Consider the following 14,778-nt stretch of genomic DNA (forward strand, 5'->3'; position numbering starts at 1 on the left):
TACACTACGCAGTCACTTAATAAACACAATTGTGCTCAGCTGAATTTTCAGCTATGTGTAGCCATAATATACATTCAAAAAGGTCCGCACCAGTCCAGGATTCCAAATAATTGTCTTTATTTAGGACGTATCCAGTATAAAAATGCACACATGCATCAGAAGGCTAACATGTTTCGAGCTATCTCAGCTCTTAATCATAGCTATGATTAAGAGCTGAGATAGCTCGAAACATGTTAGCCTTCTGATGCATGTGTGCATTTTTATACTGGATACGTCTTAAATAAAGACAATTATTTGGAATCCTGGACTGGTGCGGACCTTTTTGAATGTGTACTGTGGGCTCTGCTGACCTGGTCGTGCACATCCAGTGATTGGTGGGTAGAGCGGTGTGTACACTTACTTTATTTTATAGCCATAATATACCGTACTTTTAAAATTCCAGAAAAATTCCACTCTGTTGTATACTTTATACCAGCTTGAGGACGCAAGGTACAGAATATGTATTAAGCAACTTGAAATGCATGATAAATGAGCCAGCCTGGAAGTATGGCCAGTGTAAATTAATCTGGAGCAAGCATTTTTGCTATATATTTAGTTAACATTCGGATACTGAAAGAAAGAACAGCTGGCACAGACTGCATGTTGAAAGGACTCCCTAAGGATAATCCAGGACGTACTCAATGATATGCTTAGCGCTCTTTTCTGCAAGGTCCTCCGTATTCAGATCTGAGCTTTTCTTTTCATCTGACTCCAGTCTGCTGGATTCTTCATCCTCATCCTATGTGAAAAAAAAACAATCATAGTTAGAGATGCTTGGATCTACTACATTAGCATTACTATCTGAGGGCAACATCACTTGCACAGTTTGTTTTGAATAATGTATGGCTAGTCAGCCCCTAACCTCATTAACTTTTATGTGTGCTGATATGTTACAGCTTTAGTTGTGAATACAGCATGATCAACTAGTATCAAAAACAGAGTAGCAGCAGAAATGGATTGCAATGGATTTTTAAGCGTTTCCTAGTATTTTATGAAATCATTGGTGAACCTTGCATTACTTCTTTATGAACCATATTGTTGTTTACACAAAGATGTGCAAATTAGCTTTACATAAATATCTTTGTTAAAGGCCTGGATTAAATCAAACAAAAAAAAAGCCATCTTAAAATGTAAAACTTGCAAAAATATTTTCCAGCCAACTCCTTGTAGTCATATCAAATCAGAGCTCTGGTATTTTCAATACATGAAGGTACTGCTTAAGCCACCATATAGGACAGAAATGTTGTGAGAGCCTGGATTGTTGGTTCGTTGATCTCTGAGATCACCGTGGATAATTTCGGTGCATGTGACATTAGTAAATATTTATAATGTTACAGGTACTACTAACATACAGAACCTTGGGCCTGGAGGTTTTAGGTGGTGCATGGAGATCTGTCAGTTTTCTCTTCACTGACTGGCAGGTCTATCTGCCTGCGTACAGGTTCTAGGGCCTGTCCATGCTAGAGAAGCCATGGAAGTCAATCATATGTCACAGCAGTATGCAAGAAAATGGGAAGCAACTTTCACATGCACAGAGAAAGGTGCATCTGCATGCAAACAGGAAGCAAATGCACCCACTGGTGAAAATAAAAGGAACAAGCACCACTGAACAGTCTTTTTGTCATCTACCTACACCTACAATGGTGCAGTTATAATCATCCTCTCCTAAAGTGGTGTCCCCAGTGCATTTATACTCGCTCCACCGACCACTGGCAGTGTACATGCATTGAGATCATATGTCTCATCCTCTATAATAAAACCCTAATGTCCCTGCGTCCGTCCCTGTGTCAGTGCTTTTTAGCACTGCGCATGTGCAGGGACAAGACGTAGCGACACCGCCGAGAGCCGGAGGAGGATAGGGCCAGGAGGGACGGGCGTGCGCGCGACGGGTGCACGGATGCACGCGGCACATTAGGGACAGACCTAGCCAGTTTTTAAACGGGATAAGTCACTAGTGGAATATAATATTTCAACAACCCTTTATAAAAAAAAAAGTGCAACTGTGATGTCTGCCATATGGGATGTTATCTGCCAGCATAACAAGTGTAGGCCCTGACGGTGCCACTGCAAGGGCGGGAAAGTACAGTAACTTGGGGAACCTTTACCTGCTCCACTGGCAAGTCTTCTATCAGTTTGGCTCTTACGTTAGCTCTGTTTCCGGCTTCCTGTGCTCACCAAGTGACACCATGTCCTGACTGAGGAAGGAGGGCCAGCATGAGCCAACATGAGAGCTGAACTGCACACAGATGAGCAGCCACAGGAGCAGGTACATACCATCCTTGCATTATATGTCACTGCTGACCGTTGCACATGAAAAGTGGAACAGCAAGACAGCAGATTGGGAGACAATTTGGCACCCCCACACTCATAGGTGTCTTAGCAAACCCAGGCAAAGCTCCTGTGATATCAATTTGTCTGATTTGCTAAGCTCTCCTGAGCTGATTAACCTTGGGTAAACATAAGAAATCCCACAAACTTTGCCTTAAGGGGACCATATACTGGTCGATTTCAGCCATTGATCGATTCTATTGCATATCGATTCTATCAAATCAGCCGATCTGTCGATTACCAGCCGATTTTGATCGACTTGATCTATCTGACAGGATGGAAAATCTAGGTTGATCTGCTGCTGGCAGCAGATCGATGGCCCATAGAGTTGCATTGGATCTAATGGTCCAATAATGCATTTAGATCAATTTCCAACAGATTTAATTCTGAAATCTATTGGAAATCTGTTCCTAGCGTGTGGCACACATCAGATAGATTCCTGTCAGATTCGACTTGACAGGCATTTGACAGAAATCTTTCTGATGGTCAAATCTGCTGCAAATCTGTAAGTGCATGGCCACCTTAAGTTTATTAAACATTGTCCATTATCAGGTGTCAAACGTTTGCAATCCTAGATTCATACCAAAACACAGTTGCGTGTGGCTACAGTTAATGTGCCCATACATCAGGTGACTTTGGAGGCCGATCGACTAACGAATTAACAAATTCGATTATTATCAAATTGGTTGAAACTCGGTGCCACCAAGTGCAGGCCCAATCGCTGATACGACCAATTTCGGGCCGGGATGCAAGATGTCGGGCTAAAGTTGGTTGCTCGGGAATGCGGCAGTACAGTGGCTGATATCAGAATGAGCGACGAAACCCCCGTCGCTGCAATGTAGAAATGTGAGAGTCAGGTGCTATGCGCCAGTGGCGTGTATGGAGAGACGCCTGGAGGATACGTACACCGCATTGAAGGCTGCCACAGGACAGGTGATGTATAATGCACACACTGGGGGGGGGGGCACATTTATACATTAGGGGGGCAGCGGCGGGGCGGACACAGCCGTTTCCCGTAAGATTACATGCTGAAAACGGACAGGAATCAGCCTGCAGCATATGGGCAGCTTTGACAAACAGACAAATTTATCTCTATAATCAGATTCGATTAGAGATAAATTTGTCTCTGTTGAATCTGCCCATAATCTCCGGATGTATGGGCACCTTAGTCATTAAAGGTATAATTTCAACAATTTTTGTTACTAGGTCTTCGGAATAAAACACTGCGAGAGGCACTAAAAAAATAAAATAAAGAATTAGCTAAAGAATTAGCATTTGTGCTATTCTACTCACATGTCTGTAAAGCAAGATTATTTATTTTTTTAGCAAGTCCAGACCAGAACTGCAGAATCCATTATGTTTCCGAGCATAAATGCACCTTAATAACATTTAGTAAGTTGAGGATCAGAAACATCACATTTTGAAAAGAAAACATACCTCCTCTTCATATTCTGAGCTACTTCCTTCACTGTCAGACCTAGGAGCCACTTCATATCTACAATTTCACAAAGTGGGAAAGGTCATAAAAGAACATTTATTATCCAATAAAACCAAGGTCAAGACAAAGTTAAGATTTTACATGCTAAATTCATTACTACTTAAAAGTATATGGACAGTTTATAAGAATCTATGAACATCTTCATCGGGGCCACGTTCCTATTTAAAGTGGACCTGAACTCTTGTACAGGACAAAAGGAGGTTAACAATATGGCCTCAATTCACTAAGCTTATCTCCTGTCTTTAATAATGTTTATAGAGTTATCACCATGGTGACGAGGCATGTAGTATTCAGGAAACATTTTACCTCAGGCAAAGCTAAAGTTAACTCTGCAATCCTTAAAATAACTCCAGAATTCTAAAGTTAAAGACAGGCTGTTAAAGAGACTCTGAAGCAAATTTTTTTTGCTACGTTTACCTTTTAATTAGCTTCAGAAGTCTCATCAGCGGTAAACCGCCGCATCCCCGCTGAAAAACGAGTGTTGCAGACCCCCCAAATCCCCAGGCAAACATCCACGACCAAGTTGGTCGTGGATTGTGCTACCCTGAGAGGATGAGCTATGAGCTGTAGCTCTGCCTCTCTTGCCATCAATCACCGCGCGGATCGCCGCCTCTCCCCGCCCCTCTCTGTGAAGGAAGAGTGAGAGGGGCGGGGAGAGGCGGGGAACCGTCGCGATTGACATTAGAAGAGGTAGAGCTACAGCAGAGTTCTGCCCCTTCCAGGAAGCGCTGGCCAGATTCCCCTCCCGGGATTTGGGGGGTCTGCAGCTCTCGTTTTCCAGTGGGATGCGGCAGTTTGCGGCTGATGAGAGTTCTGAAGCTAATTAAAAGGTAAATGTAGCCATTTTTTCTTCGCTTCAGACTCTCTTTAATTAACTACGTGTGAAAATAACTACAGAGGAGGTAACTTAAGAAATGAAGAGATAAGATAACTCTCTCACTGTGTAGTGGCAAGTTTTCTCTTGCCTTATCTCCAGCATGATCTTAGTGAATTGAGGCCTATGTCTGCTTCCATGAATCAGGAAGTAGAAACAGTGCAGATTTATTTCAGGATTTAAATAACCTTCTTTAAAGGTTATTATGCTGTTGCGTATCCTTTAGAGCAGAGAGGAAGATCTGAGTTCAGGTCTGCTTTAAATGATACCAGAAGCTGCCAGACTCTGGTGCCCCGGAAGAGGGTGTCGGAAGGCAATCAGGAGGATCAGAGGGGCAGAAAGGAGAACAGGGGGAATGGTGGGCATCAGGACAGCTCACCATACATGCCAGCTCCCTCCGTTTCTCCTATGTACTTCGAAGACAACAACAACAACAAAAACATGTAACTGATGAAATGAGTGGGGTTGTCAGCTACTCACCCTGGGTTCATCTCCAGCCATGTCTCCAGCTGACTGGCTTTAGGGGCATCTGGAGCATGCAGCACCTTTCCGGTTTCAGTGTGAATGACCTTTACAGGCAGATCACTCATCTGACTGCTCTCGTCTATTAGCTAAGTGAAGGGAAAAACAACGTTTTAATCACATGCTCAACAATGAAGAATATCCACTAGTATCAAAGAGAAAAAATGTACAATTCTGGAAAGAAATTAACAACTAACACCAGCTAATAACTAATGGCAACAATTTACAGACTTAAAATATATTACTCTCCATCATAGGGAACTTTTCTCTAAAGTCTGTGTGAGAAAAGACCCATGGAGAAGCCAGTGCGAGAGCCGTGTTACATGGATGATAGTATACCGACAGATAGAAGCCTGTTTCCCATGGTAACTACCAGGCTCTGGGGATTTATGTTGAAAAACACAGACTGGAAAGTATTGCTAATTTTCGAGGGTAAAGAGGTAAGGACAGTGCAGACTTGGAATTAGTCAGGCACAGTCGGTTTAGGTGTAGGTTAGAATTAAGGCTTGGGTTGTTGGCACTTAGTCATCATTTGAAGAGTGTAGGCCAGACTGTGGTTAAACCTATGGTCGGGTATGAGAGGAGGTTGCTATGCATAGGCTAGAGCAATATTCCCTAACCCTGTCCTCAGGGCCCATGAAGAGTCAATGGTTTGTAGAAATCCAGAGGTAGCTAATCAGGAATGCTGAGACACTAAATTACCTCACCTATGAGTATGTGTAGCTTATAACAAAACAAGCACTGTTGGGTTAAGGAACACTGCATTATTGGATGAGTACAGTGTTAGTCTGGTAAGGCAGGCATGCTGCACAACTGCAGGTTAACATAACAGCCACAAACTTGTTGTATTGAAAATTAAATTGACTACAGTGGAAAGAAATAATCTGAGACTGTACAGAGCTGCACAACCATTTTTGGAGTGTTTTTGGATGTAAGGCATGCACAAACCACTTCCATCAGTAACAATGGTCATCTTCAGAATGAGGGAACGTCTCCCATGACTAGTAGATGGTACCCAATATTTGTGCAGGTTGATGTTAAGGACATGGAAGGAAAGGAAATTGGACAAGCACAATCTGATCGCCACAGCCCTTCCAAATAAACGAGAACTGTAATATTTTACAGGGTAGGCATAGGCAGGCAAACACTTTCTTTCCTAGGTAGAAGGGAAGGGCTAAAAATTGACAATCTCCAAAGTATCACAAAGGTAGGTTACATACAAATAGAGAATATCTGACATCAAGCATCATCCGCCAAGCACATATAACTTAAATGATAAGTGATGGAAGCTCTGCCGAAGTTTCTGTGAGTATCCTATTTACTGCTATATAATATTTTTAAGTTATAGCACAAAGTTTCAGCTCCATGTCCTTTTTCAGATACCCAGCTACAGAACTATCCTCCATCCGTAAATACAAAAAGACACAACTCCAAGATGGCAGGACACATGACTTGGCTCACCTCCATAATGGGCAGGAGATAGCTTAAAGGACAACTGTCATTTATTTCCTTTTAAACAGTACCAGTTGCCTGGCAGCCCTGCTGATCTATTTGGCCACAGTAGTGTCAGAATCAAACCAGGAACAAGCATGCAGCTAATCTTGTCAGAAACACCTGATCTGCTGCATTCTTGTTCAGGGTCTATGGCTAAAAGTATTAAAAGCAGAAGTTCAGCAAGATAGCCAGGCAACTGGTATTGCTTAAAGTGGATCCGAGATAAATTTTTACTCATTGCATAGTTGTGTTCTTTTCATATTGTTTAAAGGGCATTCCTCAAGCCAAATACTTTTTTGTTTTTGTTTTAATACTCCAATTCCCTATAAACTAAACAAGCCTCGCCCACAGGTTTTCAGAGTGCCTTGGCATTTTCAGACAGTAGCAAGGGCTTATAGGAGCTCAATCTGGGCAGGAGGAGGAGGAGGTGTTACTAGCCAGAGATTTCAGAGGCAGAAGGGCAGAAGGGAGGAAGGAGGAGGAGGGGGAATTAGATTTTCACAGGCTGAGTGCTGGAGATGCAGATCAGCTTGCCTGTGTGTAATGTTTATAAACAACATGGCTGCTGTCGTATCACAGGAAGAAATAATCATATTCTGTTGAAGCTGTTTGCAGCTAGATTTGCTGTGTAAACTATCTAAACTTTAGATAAGATATATAGACAAGTTACTTGTTTTAGTTAGTTTTTCATCTCGAATTAAATATGGTCGCCTCCATATCCCTCTTACTTCAGCTGTCCTTTAAGTACCAAGTAGTTTTCCTCAAAAAGTAACCCATAAGGCTTTCTGCACTATGTAGAACATGAGGAGGAAGACCCGTGGCTGTGACAATATTACCCCTCTACTAGAGTGAAGGGAGAGCAGGTAGCAACATGCAATGTACCCTACTCCTGCAATGCACTTCAGGAAGACTGATTGCTGCAGTGGTGCAACAGCTTTCCTTCACAAGACCTTGTGGCCACCACCACCAACAGGGTCACTGTATGACATACTCAGATGTTGGCATAGGATTTTGATCTCGAGTCTGAAGTATCTAGGGGACAACTCAGAAAAGGTGGGCACAGAAAAACATCCTGGCTGCTTGCTTTAATAGCAATCCTTTAAATCAGAACGGTTTCTAATTGGAACATCACAAGCTATGACAACAAAAGGAACTGTCCCTTTTTATTCCCACCACTGCACAAAACTGAAATAAAAACATACTGTACCTCTCCATCAGGACCAAGGCCAGATCCCATCCCTTCTGCATTTTCTTCAGCCTTCTGTAACAAACAATATATTCCGTTATATTAATTCAATCAACTGAAGTACACTTGGAAATGGATATAAACATTGAAATACAATATTAACCTAAATGTAACCTCCATATAGAGCAGGGATGTTGAACTCCAGTCCTTAAGATTTGAAGTCCTCACACATTTTTGGCACAGTTCAAATTAATTGATGGACCTGAATTAGAAAAGATTCAGTCCATTCTTAACACTGGCATGGCCCTTGAGGCCTAGAGTTTGACACCTGTGATCTAAAGCCGCAGGATTGTTGCCCACTAAATGGTGGTCCACTGCTGCAGCATAACTAAGGACACACTTCCATATAGGCAGCTATGCAATTTAGTAGAAAAGAATTGGGATACAGCTACTGACACTTCATGAAGTACCATCTAATTTTAATATGTCCGTTATACAAGCCATGTTATCGGGTAGCACATCCACTAGAGGCCCATTAGGTTAGGTGGCATTGATCGTGTATCACTACAGGGTTCAGTAGAAGCAATGTAACAAAACTTAAGGGGCCCATCAAAAATCAAATCTATCGATCAATCGATTTTCAGCAGATTTCAATTGATTTGATCTATCTGACAGGATGGAAAACCTAGATCTGCCAGCAGCAGATCGATGGCCCTTAAGCTGGCCATACACTGGCCCGATTTGCCGCCGTTTCGACAGCAGATTCGATCACTGGGATCGAATCTGCTGCCAATCGTTTGCGCTACATGCCGAATTTCAATCCATTTCGTCCGATCCAGTCGATCGCTCCGTGCGGAAAATTACCATCGATCGCCCGCGGGTAGGAAGCGCGACGCTAGCGGCGTTCGAGTGCCCGACGACTGACGCAATAGAGCGGCAATACATTACCTGCTCCGCCGGCGCGACTGCCCCCGGTCACCGCTGCTCCGTCTCCGCTCTGGTCTCCGGGATGCTTCAGTTCCTCCTGCCCAGCAGGAAGTTTAAACAGTAGAGGGCGCTTTACTGTTTAAACTTCCTCCTGGGCAGGAAGAAGTAAAGCATGCCGGACCTGGAGACCAGAGCGGAGACGGAGCAGCCGTGACCGGGGGCAGTCGTGCCGGCAGAGCAGGTAATGTATGCGGGCATGTGGGCGGGCGGGGGGGGGGAGCGGCGGCAGCAGCAGCACCACCACCACCACCACAGATTGTAAACGTTTTCAGGCTGAAATCGGTTCACAATCTGTTTGCAGTAAAGGTAGCCATACGATCCCTCTCTGATCAGATTCAATCAGAGAGGGATCTATCTGTTGGTCGAATCTGATGGCAAATCGACCAGTGTATGGCTACCTTTAAGGTGGCCATACACTGGTCGATTTGCCATCAGATTCGACCAACAGATAGATCCCTCTCTGATCGAATCTGATCAGAGAGGGATCGTATGGCTACCTTTACAGCAAACAGATTGTGAACCGATTTCAGCCTGAAACCGTTCACAATCTGTTGTGGTGGTACTGCTGCTGCTGCCCCCGCCCGCCCGCATACATTACCTGCTCCGCCGGCGCGACTGCAGTCTCCTGGTCACCGCTGCTCTGTCTGCGCTCTGGTCTCCAGGTCCGGCATGCCTCACCTCTTCTAGCCCGGCAGGAAGTTTAAACAGTAGAGGGCGCTCTACTGTTTAAACTTCCTGCCGGGCATGAAGAAGTAAAGCATGCCGGACCTGGAGACCAGAGCGGAGACGGAGCAGCGGTGACCGGGGGCAGTCACGCCGGCGGAGCAGGTAATGTATGCGGCGGGGGAGGGGAGCGGCGGCAGCAGCACCACCACCACCACAACAGATTGTGAACGTTTTCAGGTTGAAATCGGTTCACAATCTGTTTGCAGTAAAGGTAGCCATACGATCCCTCTCTGATCAGATTCGATCAGAGAGGGATCTATCTGTTGGTCGAATCTGATGGCAAATCGACCAGTGTATGGCTACCTTTACAGTGGCTAAACTATCCACAGCACAGTATATAATAAAGATCTCAAAGCATCCCTACAGAAGATTATCTCCTAGATAAAAATATCAGATGTAAGCACATTGAGGAGCAGACGGCAAGACTAGTCGATCCTCTTGGCAAACACCAATTCATTGCATCCTTAGGATGAGTGTGGGAGGGGCGCTGGTGTTCAGATTCTGGGATATTCAACCCACTAATCTAAAGCCCAATCTACACAATACGATTCTTTGTGTGATTCGATTACAATTCTATTTACAATTTGATTAAATCCGACATGTCCGATCGGGATTCGATTCAATTCGATTTGCCTTTGCAAAACAATGGCAAATCGAATTGAATCTCGATCGGACATGTTGGATTTAATCGAATCGTAAATAGAATCATAATCGAATCGCACAAAGAATTGTATCGTGTAGATGGGGCTTAACACCAACTCTCTGCAGTAAATGCTTAGCAAGTTCCTTGTGGCAACTATTCTTTACTATTGTTTTGTATTAATCCTGGCTCCATAGTCATTGAAGTCTGCTTGGATATTTTATTTCTCTTGTATTTCTATCTCACTTTAATAATGTCCAGTGCATTGGAGTCTGATTTTGTACTGATGTTTATTTTATTATTGTCTGCTTTACTGTTCTGGAGATGCTTCAGTGCAGTGATGATTTGATTACCGGTATATCTGTTCTAATTAAACCCAAATAAACAGATATTAAGAAAAAAAGAAACCTTCATTTAACCTCTTTAGTATGGTATTGTAAAAATCACTTAAGAAAAGCTGTTGGCTCTTTCTTGTTAAAGTAGACGATGCTTCAAGTTAATGTACTACTTTATAAAGGTTGGGCTAGTGACAACCATTTCTGAGCCGTACCACATGCTAATAAAGAAAGTGCCATTTTTGGTATTAAACAGATTAAAGAAATAAAAAACACTCTGGGTACAAATCAATATTTAACAGTCATGATTACATGGCTCCTTCAATAAAGAAACTACAATATATTTGTTTATCTGATGTGAAAATGTTTAAAAAACAAAAACAGAAATGAAAGAAGTTGCACAGTTGAGTTCACTTTGCGGTACAATATAAAAACGGAACACAAAAGAGAATAAAAAACAAACAACAAAAGAGGGCATGCAAGAAGAGCAGCTTTGGTTGCATGGGTACAGACATTTCAACACTTCTAATGGGGAACATTTGTGGGAAACAGCTGGAGCATACTTTAATGCTCAGGCTTTTAAAGCAGTTTAAGGAAGAAAAAAAACAACAACAGAACTAATGACACTCAATAGTAAAAACCAAATATTTAAGCACAGGTGCAACTTCTTTTAAAAACCGTGCTTTTCTTAATTGAGAACTGAAGCGAGAGGTATATGGAGGCTGCCATATTTATTTCCTGTTAAACAGTACCAGTTGCCTGGCTATCCTGATGATCGTCTGCCTCAAATACTTTAATACCTAGACCCTGAACAAGCATGCAGCAGATCAGGCGTTCGACATTTTTGACAAATCTGACAAGATAAGCTGTACGCTCGTTTCTGGTGTGATTCAGACACTACTGTAGTCAAAATAGACCACCAGGGCTGCCAGGCAACTGGTACCGCTTAAAAGGAAATGTGACAGCCTCCATATACCTCTCACGCAGTTGTCCTTCCACGCCGCTGGCAGAAATCCTAATCAGCGCTGGTCAGCGGGACTCCAGGCTTCTCTCTCTGACCTCCCTCCTGGGATCCCCTTTACCTCCATTCTTGTTCCCAGGACTGACATGGTGTGCGAGCAATCAGGATGACAGAGAGGTGTTACTACGGGGCGGCGTGACCTCATGAGGGGAGGGGGGCCACAAAAATTTAATGTGGACCTGAACTTTTGCACAGGGCAGACGGAAAACAGAAATGCACCCTGTATGTATGTAGAGTGTTTAGCCTGTCTAATTCCCCCTCTGGACCCTGATCTGCTCAACAGGACAGAAGGTTAACAAACAGAAATGCTGCCTGCATGTATATAGAGTTTAGCCTGTCTAATTCCTCCTCGTCTGTCTCTAATCACAAGTTGTAATTTGGTCTCTACCCTGTGTCACCTGATTGCCATGGCAGAGATAGCACATAAGCTCATTTGAAAGCACAGGATGTTAGCAACATAGCCATTTGGTTCCCAACTGCTTCTGAGCTAAGTGTTTCTGCTGATCTGCCCGTTACCGACGTCTGCCTGGATTTTGACTACTCTCTGCCTGCTGCCTTAGACTGGTAGCAAAGGAAATAAAGTCCGAAAGGAATCACGCTTCTACTGCCCCGATAGTGATGTCACCCTCTGTGCCATTCTCGGTTTCAAAATATACGACACACGGGAGGTTTATTAGGTATATAAGTAAAAACTGTATAGTCTGGTGCCTTATTTGTATAGTTTCAATATTTAAGTTTATTTATAAATTTAATTATTTCAACAATTGTGTGTTCCAGTCTTATGTATATGTTACGGCCAGAACCCGAAGTTTGGCCACTTCTAGTTCTGGCCGGCCATTTCGGGTTCTGGCCAGCCAATGTGCGAAGTGGCCGCTGCGCTGCGGCCAATGTTAGAAATGGAATGATTCCTCTGACGTTAATGTATCTTCTGGCCGCAGCGCAGCATCCAAACGTAGAACAACTTAGTGAATTTATTGCAATTCAGCCGGCGGCAATGTAACAATTCAAGCCGCCGGCTTTTTCTCTGCCTCTCTCTCTCTCTCCTTCTCTCCCCCCCCCCTCTCTCTCTCCTTCTCCCCCCGCCTCTCTCGCTCTCCTATGGGCAGCCGGCGGGGACACGAGTGTCCCCCTCGGAGTCGTTCGTCGCAGCAGGGTTATCCTGCCGTTCTTGCAGAGCGGGTGCTGGCAGAAGCAATGTCTGCAGCCTCCCCGCTCTGCTGCCCTGGCTCCACGAACGACTCCGGGGGGACACGCATGTCCCCGCCGGCTGCCCATAAGAGGAGAGGGAGAGAGAGAGAGAGAGAGAGAGAGAGAGAGAGAGAGAGAGAGAGAGAGAGAGGCAGGAAAAAAAAGCCGCCGGCTGAATTGCAATAAATTCACTAAGTTGTTATACGTTTGGACACTGCGCTGCGGCCAGAAGATACATTAACGTCAGAGGAAACAATCCATTTCTAACATTGGCCGCAGCGCAGCGGCCACTTCGCACATTGGCCGGCCAGAACCCGAAGTGGCCGGCCAGAACTAGAAGTGGCCAAACTTCGGGTTCGGGCCGTAACATATACACAGGATGTCTACCAGGCCTTTATTCTGATATATTTTGGTGAGTTTAGACTTAAAGAGTAACTGTCAGGCTGCAGAAGCTAATTTAAACCTCTATTCTCCTGTGTTAAACAGTTTAGAAGGAAGTTCAAAAGCCATTAGTGAAGATAAAAATCTCAGTTACCTTTGATGTGTGCTTATCTTAAAGGCTGTTATAGACCCATAAGGACGCAAGCCGCATACTAAACTGCAAAGCATTCTGGGGCCCTCCCCTCGGCTGCTAATGAGACGTTACAGCAGCTTGTGTAATCAGTCCAGCGCTTAGCACTGATCAATCTCGGGGCAGAGTACACTGCAGGAGTCAGCTATTGTTCCTAGCCACATGGCTCATTAATATTCACTGCACACTACTGTTATTCAAGTACGAGCTGATCTGTGATCAGGAAGCAGGCAGGACATGACGACACATTTGACAGAAAAACATGGAGCCTGCCATGAGCTGTCAGGAGCATCTATCTCTGCATATACTATATACAAATTCTGTGAAATCCAAACGTGGACAGTGAAATGCATATGTAATGTAAGTACAGCCAATATTTAGCTACTGATATATGTGTTTATTTTCTCTGAGACCTTATACCTAACAGCTCCTCTTTAAGAATTGGAGGCCTAAAATTCTTGAAAAAAAAATGTACTGCTTTCAGACCCATAAATCCAGGCAGAAATGCACAGCCAGGGAGGTTAATAACTACATCAACAAAGCACCTGGTACATTTTGGAAAAGGGAAGTTTGCATGGCATCTGTACTTCTGTGTCAAACCCAAGTGTGATCTTATCTTGTTTGGCCCTCAGGAACAAACGCATCTTTATTCATATGGACTTAAAGGCAGAAGTACATCCTACATATTAATATTTGACCAAATGCTTTTGTGGCAAGGGGGACTGCCAATGCAGTACAGGACATTATTTATCAAGATGGATGCAAAGAAGACTGATGCAAAAGTTTAGCAGTTGCGTAATTAGGATTCAGCTTCGGCACGATTAGCTGTACTGCCTGACTGTTCTATTTTTGCTCCAATTGTCAGCCAACTAGCTGAGATAATTTCGCCCCACAAATAGCAAAAGGCACACAGTTGCTCGTACACCACATCAACCCCTTGACAAACCAGTGTGACCTGGGCAGAACATGCAACAGACTACCCACATGCAAGACATGACACACTTTACGAACAGACTTCAAAACAGCTGAAAAGGACCTCAGTCTATCAGGCAAAATTCTGCAAAAGCAGCAGAGTGCTCCAGGCTTAAAGAGACTCTGTAACACAATGTTCAGCCTTATTTATTCTATCCTATAAGTTCCTACTCCTGTTCTAATGTGATCTGGCTTGCTGCAGCCTTTTCTAGTTGCACTGTCTCTGTAATAAAGCTAATCTTCTTTCCTTTGTCAAGCCTTGTCGCGGAAGAGAGGAATGCACTGCTCTGCTGTGATAAGGAGAAGTTATACAGACCTCCTCCACCTCCCCTGCAGGTTCTGTGTGTATGAGTCAGACAAGGTCTCTGCTCACAGCCAGTGTCTGCAGCTCAGGAGC

At 43.9% G+C, this 14,778-nt stretch overlaps 1 protein-coding gene across 5 annotated transcripts in view; it reads right to left on the reverse strand.

Annotated features, from left to right (window-relative positions):
* SMARCA2 (SWI/SNF related, matrix associated, actin dependent regulator of chromatin, subfamily a, member 2) overlaps positions 1 to 14,778 on the reverse strand; it is a 283,693-nt gene that overhangs the window by 136,925 nt on the left and 131,990 nt on the right. For all 5 annotated transcript variants that reach the window (XM_068235810.1, XM_068235819.1, XM_068235838.1 and 2 more), the window contains exons 11-14: positions 7,963 to 8,016; positions 5,220 to 5,350; positions 3,805 to 3,862; positions 678 to 778 (exon numbers count right to left, since the gene is read on the reverse strand). In XM_068235810.1, the coding sequence (XP_068091911.1) occupies positions 678 to 778; positions 3,805 to 3,862; positions 5,220 to 5,350; positions 7,963 to 8,016 (344 nt within the window). The remainder of the gene's footprint in view (positions 1 to 677; positions 779 to 3,804; positions 3,863 to 5,219; positions 5,351 to 7,962; positions 8,017 to 14,778) is intronic.

The sequence above is a fragment of the Hyperolius riggenbachi genome, chromosome 1 (genome assembly GCF_040937935.1).
Source record: "Hyperolius riggenbachi isolate aHypRig1 chromosome 1, aHypRig1.pri, whole genome shotgun sequence".
NCBI lineage: Eukaryota > Metazoa > Chordata > Amphibia > Anura > Hyperoliidae > Hyperolius > Hyperolius riggenbachi.